General features: G+C 36.4%; 1 protein-coding gene across 1 annotated transcript in view; it reads left to right on the top strand.

Moving 5' to 3' along the window:
- The window catches only part of Wdr64 (WD repeat domain 64), a 128,139-nt gene that overhangs the window by 1,874 nt on the left and 109,701 nt on the right, over window positions 1–16,564 (top strand). The window contains exon 2 of the mRNA XM_027928668.2: window positions 4,182–4,312. Coding sequence (XP_027784469.2) covers window positions 4,182–4,312 — 131 coding nt within the window. The remainder of the gene's footprint in view (window positions 1–4,181; window positions 4,313–16,564) is intronic.

Consider the following 16,564-nt stretch of genomic DNA (forward strand, 5'->3'; position numbering starts at 1 on the left):
CTCAAGCGCCCTGACCTTGACTTTCTCTTCCCTTTAGCTACCACTGTATATCTCTCCTTTGCTTCTCCACTAAATTTCCTTACAGCATTACCACTTCATTGTCAACCTTCTCCAGCCTGGCTTTCCTCATCACTTTGCTGAAAATGCTCTTACTAAGGTATTTGAGAACCTAACACAGTTGCCAAATTCAATAAATTGTTTTCCCCTTTGCAGCCCACTTAGCCATTTTGCTGCATTGACACTGTTAGCCGCCTCTGCTTCAAGAAATGCCCTCCCACTACATCTTTTGTCATAATACTCTCTTCTGATTTTTCTCCTTTTCATTTTTTTCTGTGCCTCTTTTTCTCCTTGAGCTTTGCCTACTGTGTTCTCACTGGGTCTTATGGTATAAACATCATTTGCCATGCCAGTTTATCTGGTATAACCTTTGACTGGGTCATAGTATTTTTCTCTTGGGTTATTACAACAGCCTATTAATAGTCTTCTTGACGAGAGTGATTCCTTCCTCTATACTTTTCAAAAAGCTTTTCCTTTTACAAAATTAGATCTGCCATATTCCTGGCTTATTAGCTGACCTCTGAAATCCATGTATGTTAACTTGGCATGCAGGCCCATTAACAATCATGCCTCAACTTACCTTTCTAGTCTCTGTTCCTGGCACTTTCTTTCTGCACCTTCTGCCCTATCATAAACTTTTTAGCATCTCTAAGTATGTCATACTCTTAATCATTGATTTTGCTGCATCATTCCCCCAATGTACAATTCCTTTCCTCCTTTTCCTTTTCTTTCTTTTTCTTTGATACCTGTAAAGTCCTGTTCATCTTTTAAGATCCAAATAAAATATTACTTCTTTGCAAAAAGTCCCAAACTTCCCCTAAGGAAAGGCATCTTCAGACTGCTAATGCACTTATTGCTGTCTTAAGGAATTTACCTGATGTATTTAGCCTGCTGAAATATATATATATATATTTTTTTTTCCTGTCCCTTTTCCCCCACCATTGACCTATGAGTGTTTTGAAGGTTTTGCAACCCTAAGGCGAGCACAGTCTGATGTCCAGGAGGTTCTCCTTAAATGTGTGCTTCACAAATAAGTTAACCTTGCATCCACTGAGAGGCTTGTAATCACAAACCTGCATTGAATATGTCCTCCCTATATAGTTTTTTAAGATTAGATAAAGAGTAATTACTGCTAGACAAATGACTGTGACCATTGACTACTGTAACTGAGGCACCGGTCTGAAAGATTGAGAAGGAAAAGTATAATTGTAACTTATATCAGGCTGCTAATACTGTCTGAAATAAATTCATATTCATTAATAATCATTAGAAAATTAGGCCTACTGTTTACTATAGGCAAGAAGCTAAGAATGAGAGAATGTTTTTAATGGAATAGTTGTCTATCTCAAAATTGATATTAGGTAGACTGCAGTAATTTGTCCCAGCAATATTGCTCTTAAATCTTGCCAATGACAATGATAGAATCCAAAACAAACCAGGACTGGAAAATCTGATCAAACTTATTACATGACATTTACAAGGAAACACATATATTGTTCTAGTTAGTGTGAATTTAAAATAACTAAATAACTATTTGTGTGTCTCAGAGTAATTTCAAGTTTAATATGACCAAAATGGAATATTTTATTTTTCCCAAGGAGTGTAGTCCTTTCCCAATTACTCCTGTTTTGGTAAATAGTACCAACATTTGCTGAGTTCTGAAACCAGAAACCTGAATGCCATTCTAGAACAAGTTTCTCAACCTTAGCACTATTGACCTTTTGGTCAAATAATTTTTTTTTTCTGTATACATGTATGTGAAGGTGGCATTGGGCTGTCCTGTGCATTATAGGATGTTTAGCAGCATCCCTGGACTCTATTCACTAAATGCCAGTAGCACACCCACCTCTAGTTTTGACAATCAGAAATGTCTCCAGACATTACCAAATGGCTTTTGCACAGGTTTGCATGTGCATGGGTGTGTTGTGTATGTGTGTTGTGTATATATGTATATGCATGTGTTTGGGGGTGGGAGTGGTCACAATATCTTCTCTGGACAAGAATCTGTGCTCTCAACTCCTGCCTTTCCTTCACTCACCACTTTTGTTTACATCAATTTTTATTCCACTGTAAGTCCTTGTAATTCTACTTCCAAACATACCTTACCATGTCCAATGGGATCTATAGGGTACTCATATCACTTATCCTCCAACTAGGAACACTTTCAAGAGCAAAAGAGAAAGAGTGTGTTATTGATAATTAAGTTGAGAAGTATAAGTGAGACTCTCTATAGCAGTGAGACATGTACAGTCAACTGCAGTATCATCATGGCCCAAGCCTCTGAAGCCCTGGGTTCGATCCTCAGCACCACATATTTTTATGTGGTTATAAAAAGTTATAAAATTAAAAATAAAATAAAATAAAATTTAAATTAAAAAAAGTTAAAAATTAAGTCAGATTATCCTTTCCCTCTGTGAAACCCTCCAGTGTAGCCTACCATGGTGCTTAGGATAAAAGACCAACTCTGACCCTAGTTTAACCCTCCTGTGTCTCTGGTCTTAGCTCATAGCACTTTCCTAGTACCCACTAAACTATACTTACTCACCTTCCCAGAACACACAGAGTTCTTTCCAACCAAGGCTTTGTGTTTATCAGCCTTTGTCTAAATATTCTTGTCTTCTTTACAAATGACTGACTCCTTTTTTCTTAGCTTGATATTAAATTTTCCTTAGTTTAATAGTCTTATCTTCCTCCTTAAAGAAGCCTTCCCCGAGGTCCCCAACATCATATAATTCTATCACAGTTTCCCATTGCTTTCATCCCACTTATCTCATTCTATAATGCCATTTAGTTTTACTTTGCACTGAGGTTGACATACCCATAAAGTCAACAATCCACAAAGTGCAATTATAAGCTTAAGTATGGAGCTTCATAAATTTGAACATTGGTCAACGTACCTATAGCACCAACCAGACCAAGACAAAGAACATTTCTAATCTCCCAGCAAATTCCCTCATGCCTTTTTCCAGCAATACTACTTCCTACCTTATGAATAAATAACTGCTAACTTAATGTCTGTCTCTATTAATGAGCCTTACCTGTCACCATCTGTGAATTGTTTGTTCACTTTTTCATTTTCTGATCCTCTGCCTAGAATATAAGCCCCTTGAGAGCAGGAATCCTGCTTGCTGAGTTTTCATTCTAAGTCACATGTCTAGCTCAGTTTTGACACACAATTCTCAATATAGTTGTGTGAACTAAATAAAAGAATCTGATCTCTGTGTACAGTTCGAGAAATCATTGCATCTAACTCTTTTGTGACCTTAGAGTCAACAGTCTTACTGAAACAGACCTCCTATGGAATTGTTTTAGCATCGTGAACTTCCTCAAGCCAAGAAGGAAATTGAGAACGTTTCCCCTGGCCCAGGAAGGCACTAAGGAAGCTGAAGCTGTGACCCATTCTCTAACTAGAATAGCCTAGTTAAACCTACATATGTGTATCTCCTGGCTTTTGTTTCTATAAATTGTTACTCCTTTTGTAAGACTGAAGGAGGAACAATCTAACTGCTTCTCCCCAGGGTGCTCAAACTGCATTAAATTCATTTTTCCTTTCTGTATCGCTTGCTTATTTCCTACATGGGTGGGTGACTGAATCCAGACAGCTGGGATACACACAGTTTTCCTAACTTGGCTGCAGGTAACATAACCCCACTAAATCAGTATATTTGGCAAAATGAAGATTCAAACAGTGGTGTATGTGTGTGTGTGTGTGTGTGTGTGTGTGTGTATGTTTATGTTTACACAGCGTCAAAGAACCAACCAATTATTGTTCTTTGCACACTCTACCTTTCATTTCATTTCAGTTGGTGAAACTTTTCACAATAAGAAAGAAGTAATTCATTTTCTTATTTTGGGGTTCCTGCCCAAAATTTCTAAGATAGCTGAAACAAAGGCTGTAGAGAAAGCACAGTCTACCAAAAGCAAGATATTTTCTACAGATTTAGTATTATTTTAGCCAAAGGCCTAGTTATGTTTCCAAAGACAAGATCTTTAAAATGCAGATAAATTTGATTTTTATAGGTTGAAATAAGGAAATGGAAGGTTAGGAAATAGATAAAAAGCTGAAATGTGAAATATAGGCCTTGGAATTTGATGAAAATGTAATTGTGCTTTTTCCAATGCAGATGTCATTGACTATAACAAGTTTTATTCATCGGTTCAGGAACTCTTTGGTTCAGAAGTGAAGACTCAAGATGTGAAATGCTTTTATAGGAAACTGTGCAACAACCCTGATGCATCTATAGACTGGTGTGAGGTAGTCACTTTTCATGTTTACAAGAAATTCAATAGTTGTCTTTGTTCAGAATAAAAAATTAAATCAAAGTATTACTTCCAGAGAAGTTAAATCTACAATATGTATGTATCATGTTTCAATATCTATAGTCACACAATATAAAGTGGGTAAACTAAGTGCCAGTTTAACTATAGTACTGATGAGTAACTCTTAAATATTTTTAGGCCAACCAGTAAATTGGAAGAACTATAGCTGCCATTAACAACAATTTAATAGCCTTAATTGAAAAATTTTTTCCTTTCCATTTCTTTTTTTCTTTCCTTTCTTTCTTTCTTTTTTTTTGGGGGGGGGGGGTAGGGGTGGGTGGGAGATTGAGCTCAGTCCTTTTTATTTTGTAATTTGAAAAGAGATCTTGCTAAATGCTAAGACTCCTTGAACTTGTAATCTTCCTGCCTCAATGTTTCAACACTGGGATTAAGGAATGTACCACCACACTTGGCAAAAATATTTCTTTTCAATAGCACAAATATATATAAGTGTTCAGTGTGTCTACATTCTTAATATATAAGAAGGTGATTGATTACCTCTGTCATTCCTTGAGTTTTCTGGTTGGTACAATATTAACTCTTGAAACACATGTATATAGAGTAGTTAAATAATTTATTTTTTAGAGAGAGAGAGAATATTTTTTAATATTTATTTTTTAATTGGTGGACACAACATCTTTTTTTTTAAGATTGAGAGAGAGAGGGAGAGAGAGAGAATTTTTTAATATTTATTTTTTAGTTTTCGGTGGACACAACATCTTTATTTTATTTTTATGTAGTGCTGAGGATCGAGCCCAGCGCTCCGTGCACGCCAGGCGAGCGTGCTACCGCTTGAGCCACATCCCCAGCCCTAGTAATTAAATAATTTTAAAAATTACTTCTCTTTCGAAAATCAGTAGATATAGCAGACCAAAGAAAAAGTAATAATTTAAAGAATTTGATGATCACATTTAACAAGCTGATGGATATGTATAAATGGAACTTTGAACTTAAGACATAATACTCAAACTACATATGTGACTATCACAAAATTGAACATCTGTTTGTCTAAAAAGAATACATCAACAAACTCCAATAGAACAAAATGAGAAACAAGATAAAAGATAGTCCAAATCCCAAAACCAACAAAATAAGATAAATAAAAAATTAACAATTAACTTTGGAGAAAAAAATAACAAACAAAAAAAGATGTCTACTAAGGCTTTAAGGAACACATAATTCCCATGTTATATTGATTATTTTTATAGTCTAAGAACAGCAGAAAATCTATCCAACTCAACTTTATGAGGCTAAATTAACACTGAATTGAACAAAGGAACTAAACCAATATTATTTGTGAATATAAATACTAAAGTCCTAAATAAAATGCTAACATATTGACTTCAGTTGTGCATTTAAAAATCATTTCCAAATAGAATTTACCCCAGAAAATGAAAAGGATAGTTCAATATTAGAAAAGCCACTAATATACTTCTTTTAATAGGTTAGGAGTAAAAAAAAATACAAAAATATTAATCAGAGGTCAACAAACTAAGGCCTCAGGCCAAGTCTGGACAGCTACCAGTTTTTGCAAATAAAGTTTATTATAGCAGGGCACAGTAGTACATGCCTGTAATCCCAGCTAGTCTGGAGGCTAAAGCAGAAGGACTTCAAGTTTGAGACTGGCCTGGGCAACTTAGAGAGACCCTATCTCAAAAGAAAAAAGAAAAAAAGGCTTGGGGGTAGAGCTCCCTGGGTTTCATCCCTAGTACTTAAATATATATATATACACACACACATATATATTCTAGAACACAATAATACAAACTCATTTACGTATTCTCTAGAGCTGCTTCTGCCTGATAATACTAGGATTGAACAGTTCTGATAGAGACCAGATGGTATGCAAGTCAAACTGCATAGTCTTTTTTAGAAAAAGTTTGTTGACACCTGATCTTAAAGTAAAATAAGAATAAGGAAAATATTTGACAAAAGTTCAATAGCTATTCCTGCTCTTAAAAGAAAAAAAGGGGCTTGGGGATATAGCTCAGTGGAGTGCTTGCCTAACATGTAGGAAGCCCTCAATTCCATCTCCAGTACTGTGCCAAAAACGAAAACAAAAACAAAAAAACTTAACAGAATAAGACTAAGAGGACATTTCCTTAACTTGATGGTTTCTATTGCTACTGGAGCAAATTACTGAAAGTTTAGTAACTTAAAGAATTATGTCAAAAATTCCATGGATCAGGAGTTTAGGAATAGCTTAACTGAGTCTTCTGCCCAGGGTCTTGCAAGACTGTGAGGTGTTGGATTATATTCTCATTTGGAGGCTCTAACTGAGAATAATATGCTTTTAAAGCTCATTTTAAAGCTCATTCAGGTTAACAGAATTCTCGTTCTTGCTGTTATAAAACTGAGGGTCTCAGCCTTTGAATGGCTGGAGGCTGGAAGCCACCCCCTCCTCCTAAGGACTGTCTGCAGTTCCCTATCACATGGACCTTTACAGGAGCAGTTCACAACATTTCTTCCTTAAAGGCCAGCTTGAAAGCTAGCTTCTTTTATTGTAGGCTAAAACATAATCATTAGAGAAATAGTTCATTACATTTGCCATACTTTGTTGGTTAGAAGCAAATATCAGTTTTGATCATATGAGAAAGAGAGATTATACAAAGTGTGAGTCATGTTTATGAGTAGAGGAGAGGCCCTTTTAAGAATGTGTCCACCATAGGAACTTACCAGAAGTGTATTTAAGTAAATATCATATTTAATGATGAAACACTAGTAACATTCCCATTAGAGTCAAGACCATGAAAAAGATGCTTCAACTTCAGTGTTTTGTTGAAGGTTACAATGCAAAAAGAAAAAAAAAACAAGAAAAGGCTAAAAATATCCAAGAGAATCCTACAGAAAACTATTGGAAGTGAGATGAGAGCTGAAGAGAGTCCAAAGAAGATGAACATGTCAGATCAATAACTTCCACAAACCACAATAACCACACTTCTGCTCCACTAAAACTATCAGGAAAAAAATTCCATTCAGAGGAATAACAAATAGTACAGAATATCTTGGGATAAATCTATTAAGGAGTATGTAAGACTATGAAGCCCTACTGAAGGAGTAAGAACAGAAAAATAGAAAAGCTTAAATTGTCTCCAAATTATACATTTAATAGAATCTCAATAAAAAGCCATTTTATAGTTAATGTAACTAGAACTAATAGATACCTCAACATACTAGTAAATCAATTTTAGTACATGTCTATTTGATAATTCCTATAAATATTTCAGTTTGCTTATAGCAATTGAAAACTATTCTCGCAAACTTCTGTGAGTACTAATAAAACTTAGATTATCTACAGATTAGTTTGGAGATTCTTCTATGGAGCATATATCTAAAACATATTCATTTTTACAAGAAATGAAAGTAAACATAGGATTTTCACTTCAATTTTTGCGTGACTATGATATCTAATTGAAATCAGAATGTGCAATATATATGAAAATATAAAATCTGGGCAAAATAGAAATATACACAAGTCATTAGAAGGATCATGTTTCAAAGGTAATGAATTCTGATTAACAAGCTTCACTCCCTTCTCTTCCATGAGCCTGTTGCTTACATACAAATGATGTTTTACCAGAGACTGCACTATAAACATTTTAGTCCTACATTCATGACTAATTTCCTAAGATGTCTTGGATTTTGAGTTGTAGTTTTCTGAGAGGTTTTCAGTTCTGTAATAGAATTTTATACAGTGATGATCTATTTTTCTAGAACATATTAAGAGTTATTATTTATATTGCTAAAATCAGAGTGAATTATACTCAGGATACATTAAATAGAACTTCTAAGTATCTGCCAGATATTACTAAGGAAGGGAGACCTGGTATACTGAACAAAGGTTGGGCTGGAATTTAGATATGAATTCCTGCTTAGATTGTTTAGGTAAAACCAGACAATCAAAAACAGCTGAGAAAATCTGGATTTATCCTTAGTGAAGATAATATAACAAAACCTCATAAAAGCTTTCATAGGAAAGATCATCATCCTTGAGGCTGAATTCTTATACACTAGAGACCTGCACAAACCAAAGAGTTGCCATTAGTCATGTGAGGCTAACTGAACCCTGGAAATATGACTAGTCTGAATTGAAATGTTCTGTAAGTGTAAAATACATATCAGATTTCAAAAGCATATATGAAAACAATGTCTAAGTATCTCAAAAACAACTTTTTGTGTTTACCTGCCAAAATTATATTTTTCACTGGCCATGGTGGTGCACCCCTGTAATCCCAAGTGGTTCGGGAGGCTGAGGCAGGAGGATCACATGTTCAAACCAACATCAGCAATTTAGTGAGACCCTGTCTCAAAATAAAAAATGTGGAAAAAAAAGTGGGCCAGGGTTGTTTCTCGGTAGTTAAGCATCCCTGGGTTCAATTCCTGGTACAAAAAAATGAAAAATGAAAAACAAATGTGTGTATGTGTGTGTGTGCATGTGTGTGTATGTATTGCATCTATTAAGTTAAATAAAATGTATTAATAAAATTGATTTCATCTCCTTCTTTTTACATTTTTAATGTGGTTACTAGAATATGTAAAGCTTTATATGTGGCTCACATTTCCTTTCTATTGGATAACATAGAAAATGTCAGAAATAGAAGTAGAATGAATTCCTCTTGATCAGAAAGGACAAATTTTTGTGGGCAAACAATTGAAAAATTCAGAGTCCTTGTCTGACCATATCTGATAGAAGGAGTCTAAAATTTTTAGTTTTGGGAATTGCCTCATTCTACATAATGACTTTTGTAAAATTCCCTTTCCTATGTAATTAATCGGACTAACTATGAAGTACTCAAAATCAGTTTTAATATAAAAAGAATAATCAAGTCACCTATGAAAGAAGACCTGTGACATTTTCTCTGAGAACACAAGCTTGAGAGAAAAGGTTAAGCTTTGCATTTTCACATATAATCAGGGAAAAATGACACAATTAGCCATGTGATTGGAAGTACCCATCTGAAGAATGTGATGTCAAAGACTTTTTGTTAACTAGTTTGACAGGGTGAACGTGCAGGCCCATCTCTTAAGTTTGGGCAAGAGTACAAGTAGAGGTTCATATACCATACGTCCAAATATTTTAAAATTATAAATCCAGTAAATTGTTAAACAAATGGGTTCTGTCCTCCAATTTTGACAAATGTAACTTATCAGGCCCTGGAAGTCCAGATTAAAATTTAAAACTTGATCTCATACTCCTTATAGTTTCACACTGAAACATGGAAACATGGTGACAGCTGGCCCTGGCCAGCCTCCCTTTATTATCACTACTGACTCTATCCCACATCTTAGGGGCTATGTGTGCACATATAAGAGCACCTGAGTCTACAAGACTAACTTCCATACCCTCACCTCCTCCAACTCTACTCCTTGGCCACCTCTCAGACCTAAGGTTCACTCAGCTATGATTTTCAGTCCCCCTTCCTGGAGATGGACTTGGGTGAAAGATTTCATGGGCTCTGGTAATAGAGTCTGGGCCCTTTGGCAGGGAATTCTGGGTATGATTTTAAAAGTATTGGCATAAACAATGGTCCTTAAACTTGCATGAAAGAACTAGACTAAAACTGTTCAGTCCCAACATGGTAGCCACAAGCCACATGTACTAAATGCATTTAAATTAAATATAAAGACAACTGCTCAGATGTACTAGTTACATTTCAAGTGCTCACTATTCATATGTGACTAATAACTATTTTATAGGACATGACAACTTAGAGAATATCCCCATCATCACAGAATGCTCAATCAGACGGTATTGATCTAAAAGCGTAGGTCCCAGGGTATGGGTCTAAAGGCAATCCTGCAAGTATGACTGTTTTGATGCAACAAAGTAGAAAACCAATAAATAATCAGGGAAAACGATACAATTAGCCATGTGATTGGAAGTACCCACCTGAAGAATGTGATGTATTTGTTAACAAAAACTCTCATTCAAAGAAAAGTGAAACTGTCAGTGACTATACAACATCATATAGAAGCTTCCCCCCACTCCTGAATCATATAAGGGTGCAACATGAAGGTATTTTTTCCCAGGATTTAGGCTTTATCACACTGTGCAAATCCTTTGGATATTCTTCTGTATATTGGTAACTTGAATCCAACTAAACGTTGAGTAATGTGATTTGAGAATCACATATCCTCAATGTTTTCTATTTTCTTGTAACTATTTCTCATACATCCAGTGGTTTATGTGCTTGAATATCTAATGCAATAGTTTTGGCCCATTGAAATATAAAAAGGTGTGTATAACAAGTGTTTCATGCAGAGATTCTAGAAGTTCATTGATATTATACACTTATATCGAGAATGCCAGTGCTCTCAAGATGCCCCATAAATGCCAACAAGTGAGACATAGTGTTCACAAAAGGACACCTATGTAAACAGGCCTAGAGTCTCCGTGTCTGAGTCTCTATGTGCTTGATGGTAAATCCATTTACTTGGAGTTCCACAATAACTGAGAATCTAGCTTCCAAATGCAGTGAAGTACTATTCTAAAGCAAGTCTGGATGATTTTGATTATAGTGATGAGGAAATTGAGTCTCATTCTCTCTGACAACTCCTTCTCTTTCTTTTTCTCATTCTCTTTCCATTTAGAAAATCAAAATCTTCTTACATTTGTAAAATGTCTTCTTTTTTATATATACATCCCTTTCAGGTTTTATTTAATCTTTACAACAGTTTCATCATATAGATTATAGAAGATAATGTTGTTATAATAATAAGGATGAGGAAAACAAAGCACAGAAAGTTTGACTGACTTTTATTAAAGCCACCTAGAAAGTCAGGTTTGGTCTTGGAGCTGAGATTTTCTCATCTAATAACTCATGACATTATCCTGTTCCTTCACTTGGGTTATAAATCATATGCAAGTTTAATAGGGGAATTGTGACCAGCCTTTGACAGACCTTATGTTTATGAAGAGTCACCTGAGGGTTGAGAAAATGATGCAAGAAGATTCTTCTTTTATTGTCCTGACATTTTTCTCACAAACTATCTGTGCCAATGCATTTCTCTTTTAACCCATGTGCCCTAATCTTTCTGAGTTTCAAATCTGTCATTTGTAAAATGGAAATTCAATGCTTGAAGACTAGCTTCATTTTAATATGGTTTGCCTGGTTTGTCTCTTTAATCTATTAGCTAATAATAATCTACCAAGTAATAAGAACTGAATTTATTCTTTGAAAGTCAGCCACAGACATATAAATCTGATTCCAAAAGATTTGTAGGAATATTGCTATTCATTGTAGCAATGCCACAAAAAAATTGCACTTTCGAGAATAATGAAATCTTAGAACTCAACTAAAACATTGTCTGGACCTTCCCTTTCAATTTCTAATGAGAAAAATTAGATGTAAAGGGAACTAAAGGAAGATGATGGCCTTAAGTTTACAAAGTGAATCAGCCTGGTACATCATGATCTACTTTCTTTAAAATACTACGTGAATCTGTATTTCCAGGCAGCTTGTAAAAAATTTTTTTAGGAGCACATTACAAATTCATTTGGAGTCATACAGTATCATTTGGGTTGGCTATAACAATTATTATAAAGCTAAAATTATTTTTGCTAACTTCAAAAATGTTAACAGAATGTTCCAGGGTAGGTTGAAAAATAAGCCACATGCAGGTTTTTGTATTATTCTATCTGCTTTTCATTTTCTCCATATGTTCTACAATGAACATATATTCCTAATGTAATTTAAAAAACAAATCACTTAAAGCATGGAACAACGCCTACAAATAGCACATTTGAAAGAAAATTAATACTCTAATAATGGTAATACATCTGGTAGTCATAAAATGCTCAAACTATTTCACATTTTACAATGACTAGACTAATATTTGAAATGTTGAAAGAGAAATTTGAGATCCTCGAGGTAATAGGTTCGTCATAGGAAAAAGAGATATGTTTTGTTCTTTAACATTATTTGCTTGAAACATTTCCTTTCAAAATGTAAAACTTCAGCTATCTCTCCTGAAGTACTTCTGCTATGTCTTCTGAAGTTTATCTGGTATAATCTTAAAATTTTACTAAAATTTTTTTAATAATTTGATATTTTTAGTTTCCTTCAGAAGTTATTTTGAGAAGCATTGTGATATGGTGCTATTACCAGTAGAAGTAGCAAAATGGGTCATTTCCGTAAGAGCAGATTGCCGCAGCCTGGCTGGGCACAATCAGGAGCCACTTGTCAAAAGAAACTAACTTTATTTTTAGAACCAAACACGCCAAACAAACAGCCTCTCAGGAAAAACCCCTCAGAGCCTCAACTGCCACCACCGGCTTTCCACAAGCCTGTCTCTCCCCCCCACAAGCTTCTCTCCACCTCCCACAATCCTCCTGCTCTTGAGGCCGATTGGCTGGGTCACGTGGGCAGAGCCAAAAAGTCCCCCAATGAGCAGCTCCGTGGTCTGAAAGGGCAGGGAAACAGTCCAATGAGCATCACCGCAGAGGAGCCAATCAGCTAGATGTTGCTGGGGCCGAGGAGCCAATCAGCTAGATGTTGCTGGGGCCGCTGTGAGCCAATCATCAGCCGGCAGCTGGATTGCTGGCAGCTGGAAGTTTGCTGGGGCCCCTTCGGCTGTGGCTCTCAACAGCAGATGTTCTACATGATGGCATCTACTTGCATGTAGAGCACATAGATACAACTGCAAGCTGCACTTATTACGAAGTGCATGGCTAATGTGTGTCTGGCAGGCAGCATGGGTGCTTAGTGGACAGTTTTAAACCATCAAGGAGGACACCTGAGTTCTGTTTTTTGTACTATACCTGGAAAAATCAGGAATTATACCTCAAATGTTAATGATGGTGTCAGTAGCTTTTTGTTGCTATGATCAGAATCCTGACAACAAACAACTTAGAGAAGGGAAAGTTTATTTTGGACTCAGGGTTTCAGAGAACATCATAGCTGAAGGACTTGATGAAGGATAACTGCTCACCTTCTGATACCAGGAAGGAGGGAGAGGGAGGGAGAGAGAAAGGATGAGAGAGAAAGAGGGAGAGAGAGAGGGAGGGGGGAGGGGGGAAGAAGGAGTGGGGAAGGGAGAAGAGGGAGGAAGGAGGAAGAAATCAGGAATAAAATATAAATCCCAAAGATGCACCCCACAGTGATCAACTTCCTCCATGCCACAACTGCCTATAGTTAAACATCTATTAGTCCATTTAAATTAAACAGATTAATCTACTGATTAGGTTTCTGCTGTCATGATTGAATTATTTCACCTCTGAACATTCCTGCATTGTCTCTCATGAGCTTTTGGAGGATACCTCACATCAAAACCATAACACTGATTGAACTCTTTCCTACCTGGTACTTGGTGTCACCTAAGTACTCTCTAATCTTTCTAATCACAAGTAATTTAATTATATACTTTCTCATTTAATCTTTATATTAGTGCATCAGATGGGGGTTATTACTGATATCTTTAGTTTCCAGATGGAGAACACTCAGGCACAGAGAAATTAAGGAAAATCGCCTGAGGTTGTATGACCAGCTGATAGTAGAACTAAGATTTGAAGCCATTTCCAAGTCCTGAAATACCTTATACTACCTCACATGAGACATTGCTCATGGATTTCTTCCCACATCTGTTCTCAGAAACCTTACAGATATGTTGTAATTATCTCCATGAAAATTAGAAATCATATTAAATGACTGTCTGTAAACTGCTTTTTGAAATCAGGTATCATAGACGTATGACACATTATTTCAAATTAAATGACAGCACAAACTGGAATTCTCTTATCCTGAGAAGCATTGGAATTCATTCGCATAGAAACAAAAAAGCATTTTTATTTCCATTGTCATTTCACATTATCATCTGAAAATTACTATTTCATACTATAATCTAAGGTTAAATTGGCTGGCAAATGTTCACAATTTTAAAAAATTGTAGTGAATTTAACTTGTATTAATAATGTTTATATGTTTATATGAGGGTATAATAGGCAGACTTTTTGGGCGGCGGTGGGTACCAGGGATTGAACCCAGGGGTGCTTTACCACTGAACCACATCCCCAATCCTTTTTATTTTTTATTTTGAGACAGAGTCTCACTAAGTTGCTTAGAGCCTCATTAAGGTGCTAAAACTGGCCTTGAACTTGCAATCCTCCTGCCTTGGTCTTCTGTGTTGCTGGAGTTATCGGCAAGTGTGATAAGCAGAATACTAAAGGTGCCCCTTTCCTAAGATTCCTATTCCTGGTTATTCAGTCAAGCTCTAATCTGGGTAATGCTGTGAATGGACTTAATGGATTGATAAGGAACAAATCAGCTGAACTTAGGGAACTTGTTCAAATTATCTAGGTGGGTTCCCATCACATGAGTTCTTAAAAACAGGACAGGAAGGAAGGAGATTTCAAGCATAAAGGCGATTTGAAACTCCATTACTATTGTTGCATATATGGCCAAAAACTTGAATGGATGTGAAGCCTAATCTTCCCCCAAAGACTTCAGTAAAAATCATGTCTCTACTAGCTCTTTGATTTTTGGTCCAGCAAGACCCCTCTTGGACCTATGGAAGTGTGAGTTAACACACAGTTGTTACTTTAAATCACTACGTTTGTGGTCACTTGTTTTGGTAGCAATAGAAAAATACAAAAAGGAAGTTGTCAAAGTTCAAAAGCGAACATCTGCTGTTACAACCAACAGAAAACAAAATGTCACTTTAAAAGGAATCCAAGCTCAACAGTAATGTAAGGAGGTGAGATACTTGGAGAAGGAAACTGGACAAGAGAAGAATGAAAAATAGGATTGAGGATTATTATCTGTACTGTGGTTGACTTTAAAAGGTTTTTTGCTGCTTTATTTGTGTTTTTACAATGGGAAAGATTTGAATATGCTTGAATGTTAAAAAGTCAGTAGAAAGGGAGAGATTGAAGATGCAGGGGAAAGAAAAAAGGAGATAACTCTAAAAAGATGAAAGCAAATGGGATGCAGAGAACAGATGACAGGGAAAGAGAGACATAGCTTCCTTTCAAAGGGAATGAAGGAGGGAAGGATGGGGACAAGAAGCTAGAGAAGCTCTTGTCTTGTGACCTCCATCTTTGAAGAAGAAGGTGAGGTCAGCTGTTGAGAGTGAACCAGAGGTGCAAGGTCTTAGACCCTTCAGTTTTCCCTGCATCTCTGCCTCCATTTCCTCCTGTCTCCTTTGCTCTGAGTTACCTTGGATTCCAGGAACAACAGGTCTGATCCATAAAAATCTTCTGATGTGTTGAAACTGCCCACCAGACAACAGCAACTTTCTTATTGCTGACAAGTCCCCACCTGACCCGTGATGAGGTAAGGAATGGACCAGACCAGGTCTGATCGAGATCACCTGCTTTGACAGCTGTGCAAAGCCTTCAACTATGCAAATCCCCAACCCTTACCCTCATTTCTCTTTCTACAAAATCTCAAGTCATTTTCAATCCCTTGAAAACAGGGCTAAGAACACAAAACTCTTCTACTTCCTAGCGTAGCTACACTGATTAAAGTTCTTTTCATCATTAACTTTTTCTGTTTGATTTTGGGGGCCATTAACTTGACCTGATTTGTTGGATTACCAGAGTCAGGCCTCTGGCCTAGGTCTCTGGTAACAAGTAGAGTCACATGTTTAATGGGAGTGGAGAAGGTTTGCCATTACTCCTGTGATCAATGCAAGAGATCACCAAAGGAGACATGGAATGATAGCCAAGAGACTCTGAGACCCACTGAGGCTGGAGCTCCTAAGGAATTGTTTGTCCTGACTGCGGGGCTAGAAGGCTTTCCCCAAGTTAGTCAGCCATAGCAACATGACCACAAGGAAAGCAGCAGCTGGATTCCCCCAGTGGTGAGGTTTCTTGCCAGGTCAATGCAGTAGTGAGAAAAGGACTGGAAATGTGTGGTTGAGAAGACAGACCACACACTCTACATAGTGTAAGAAAGGAAACAAAGGCTGCAGGGAACTGATGAATTTGGATAGGAAAAGAGCTGAATTTTCTTTCTGATTCTGGTTGACCATAGAAGTCATATAACTTTATCCCAGAGAGTTTCCATATATTATCAGTTTAAGTCTTTCTTATGGGAGAAACCAGTTCAATCCCTAAGTAGACCTGTGGTTATAGTCTTCATAGTATTTATAACTTTTCTGTCCCTTCCATAATGCCTTCTAATCTAGGCTCTCTAATGATAATAACAGCTATTTAATTTTAAATAACATATGTGTCAGGTGCAATGCA

This window comes from Marmota flaviventris, chromosome 12 (genome assembly GCF_047511675.1).
Source record: "Marmota flaviventris isolate mMarFla1 chromosome 12, mMarFla1.hap1, whole genome shotgun sequence".
NCBI lineage: Eukaryota > Metazoa > Chordata > Mammalia > Rodentia > Sciuridae > Marmota > Marmota flaviventris.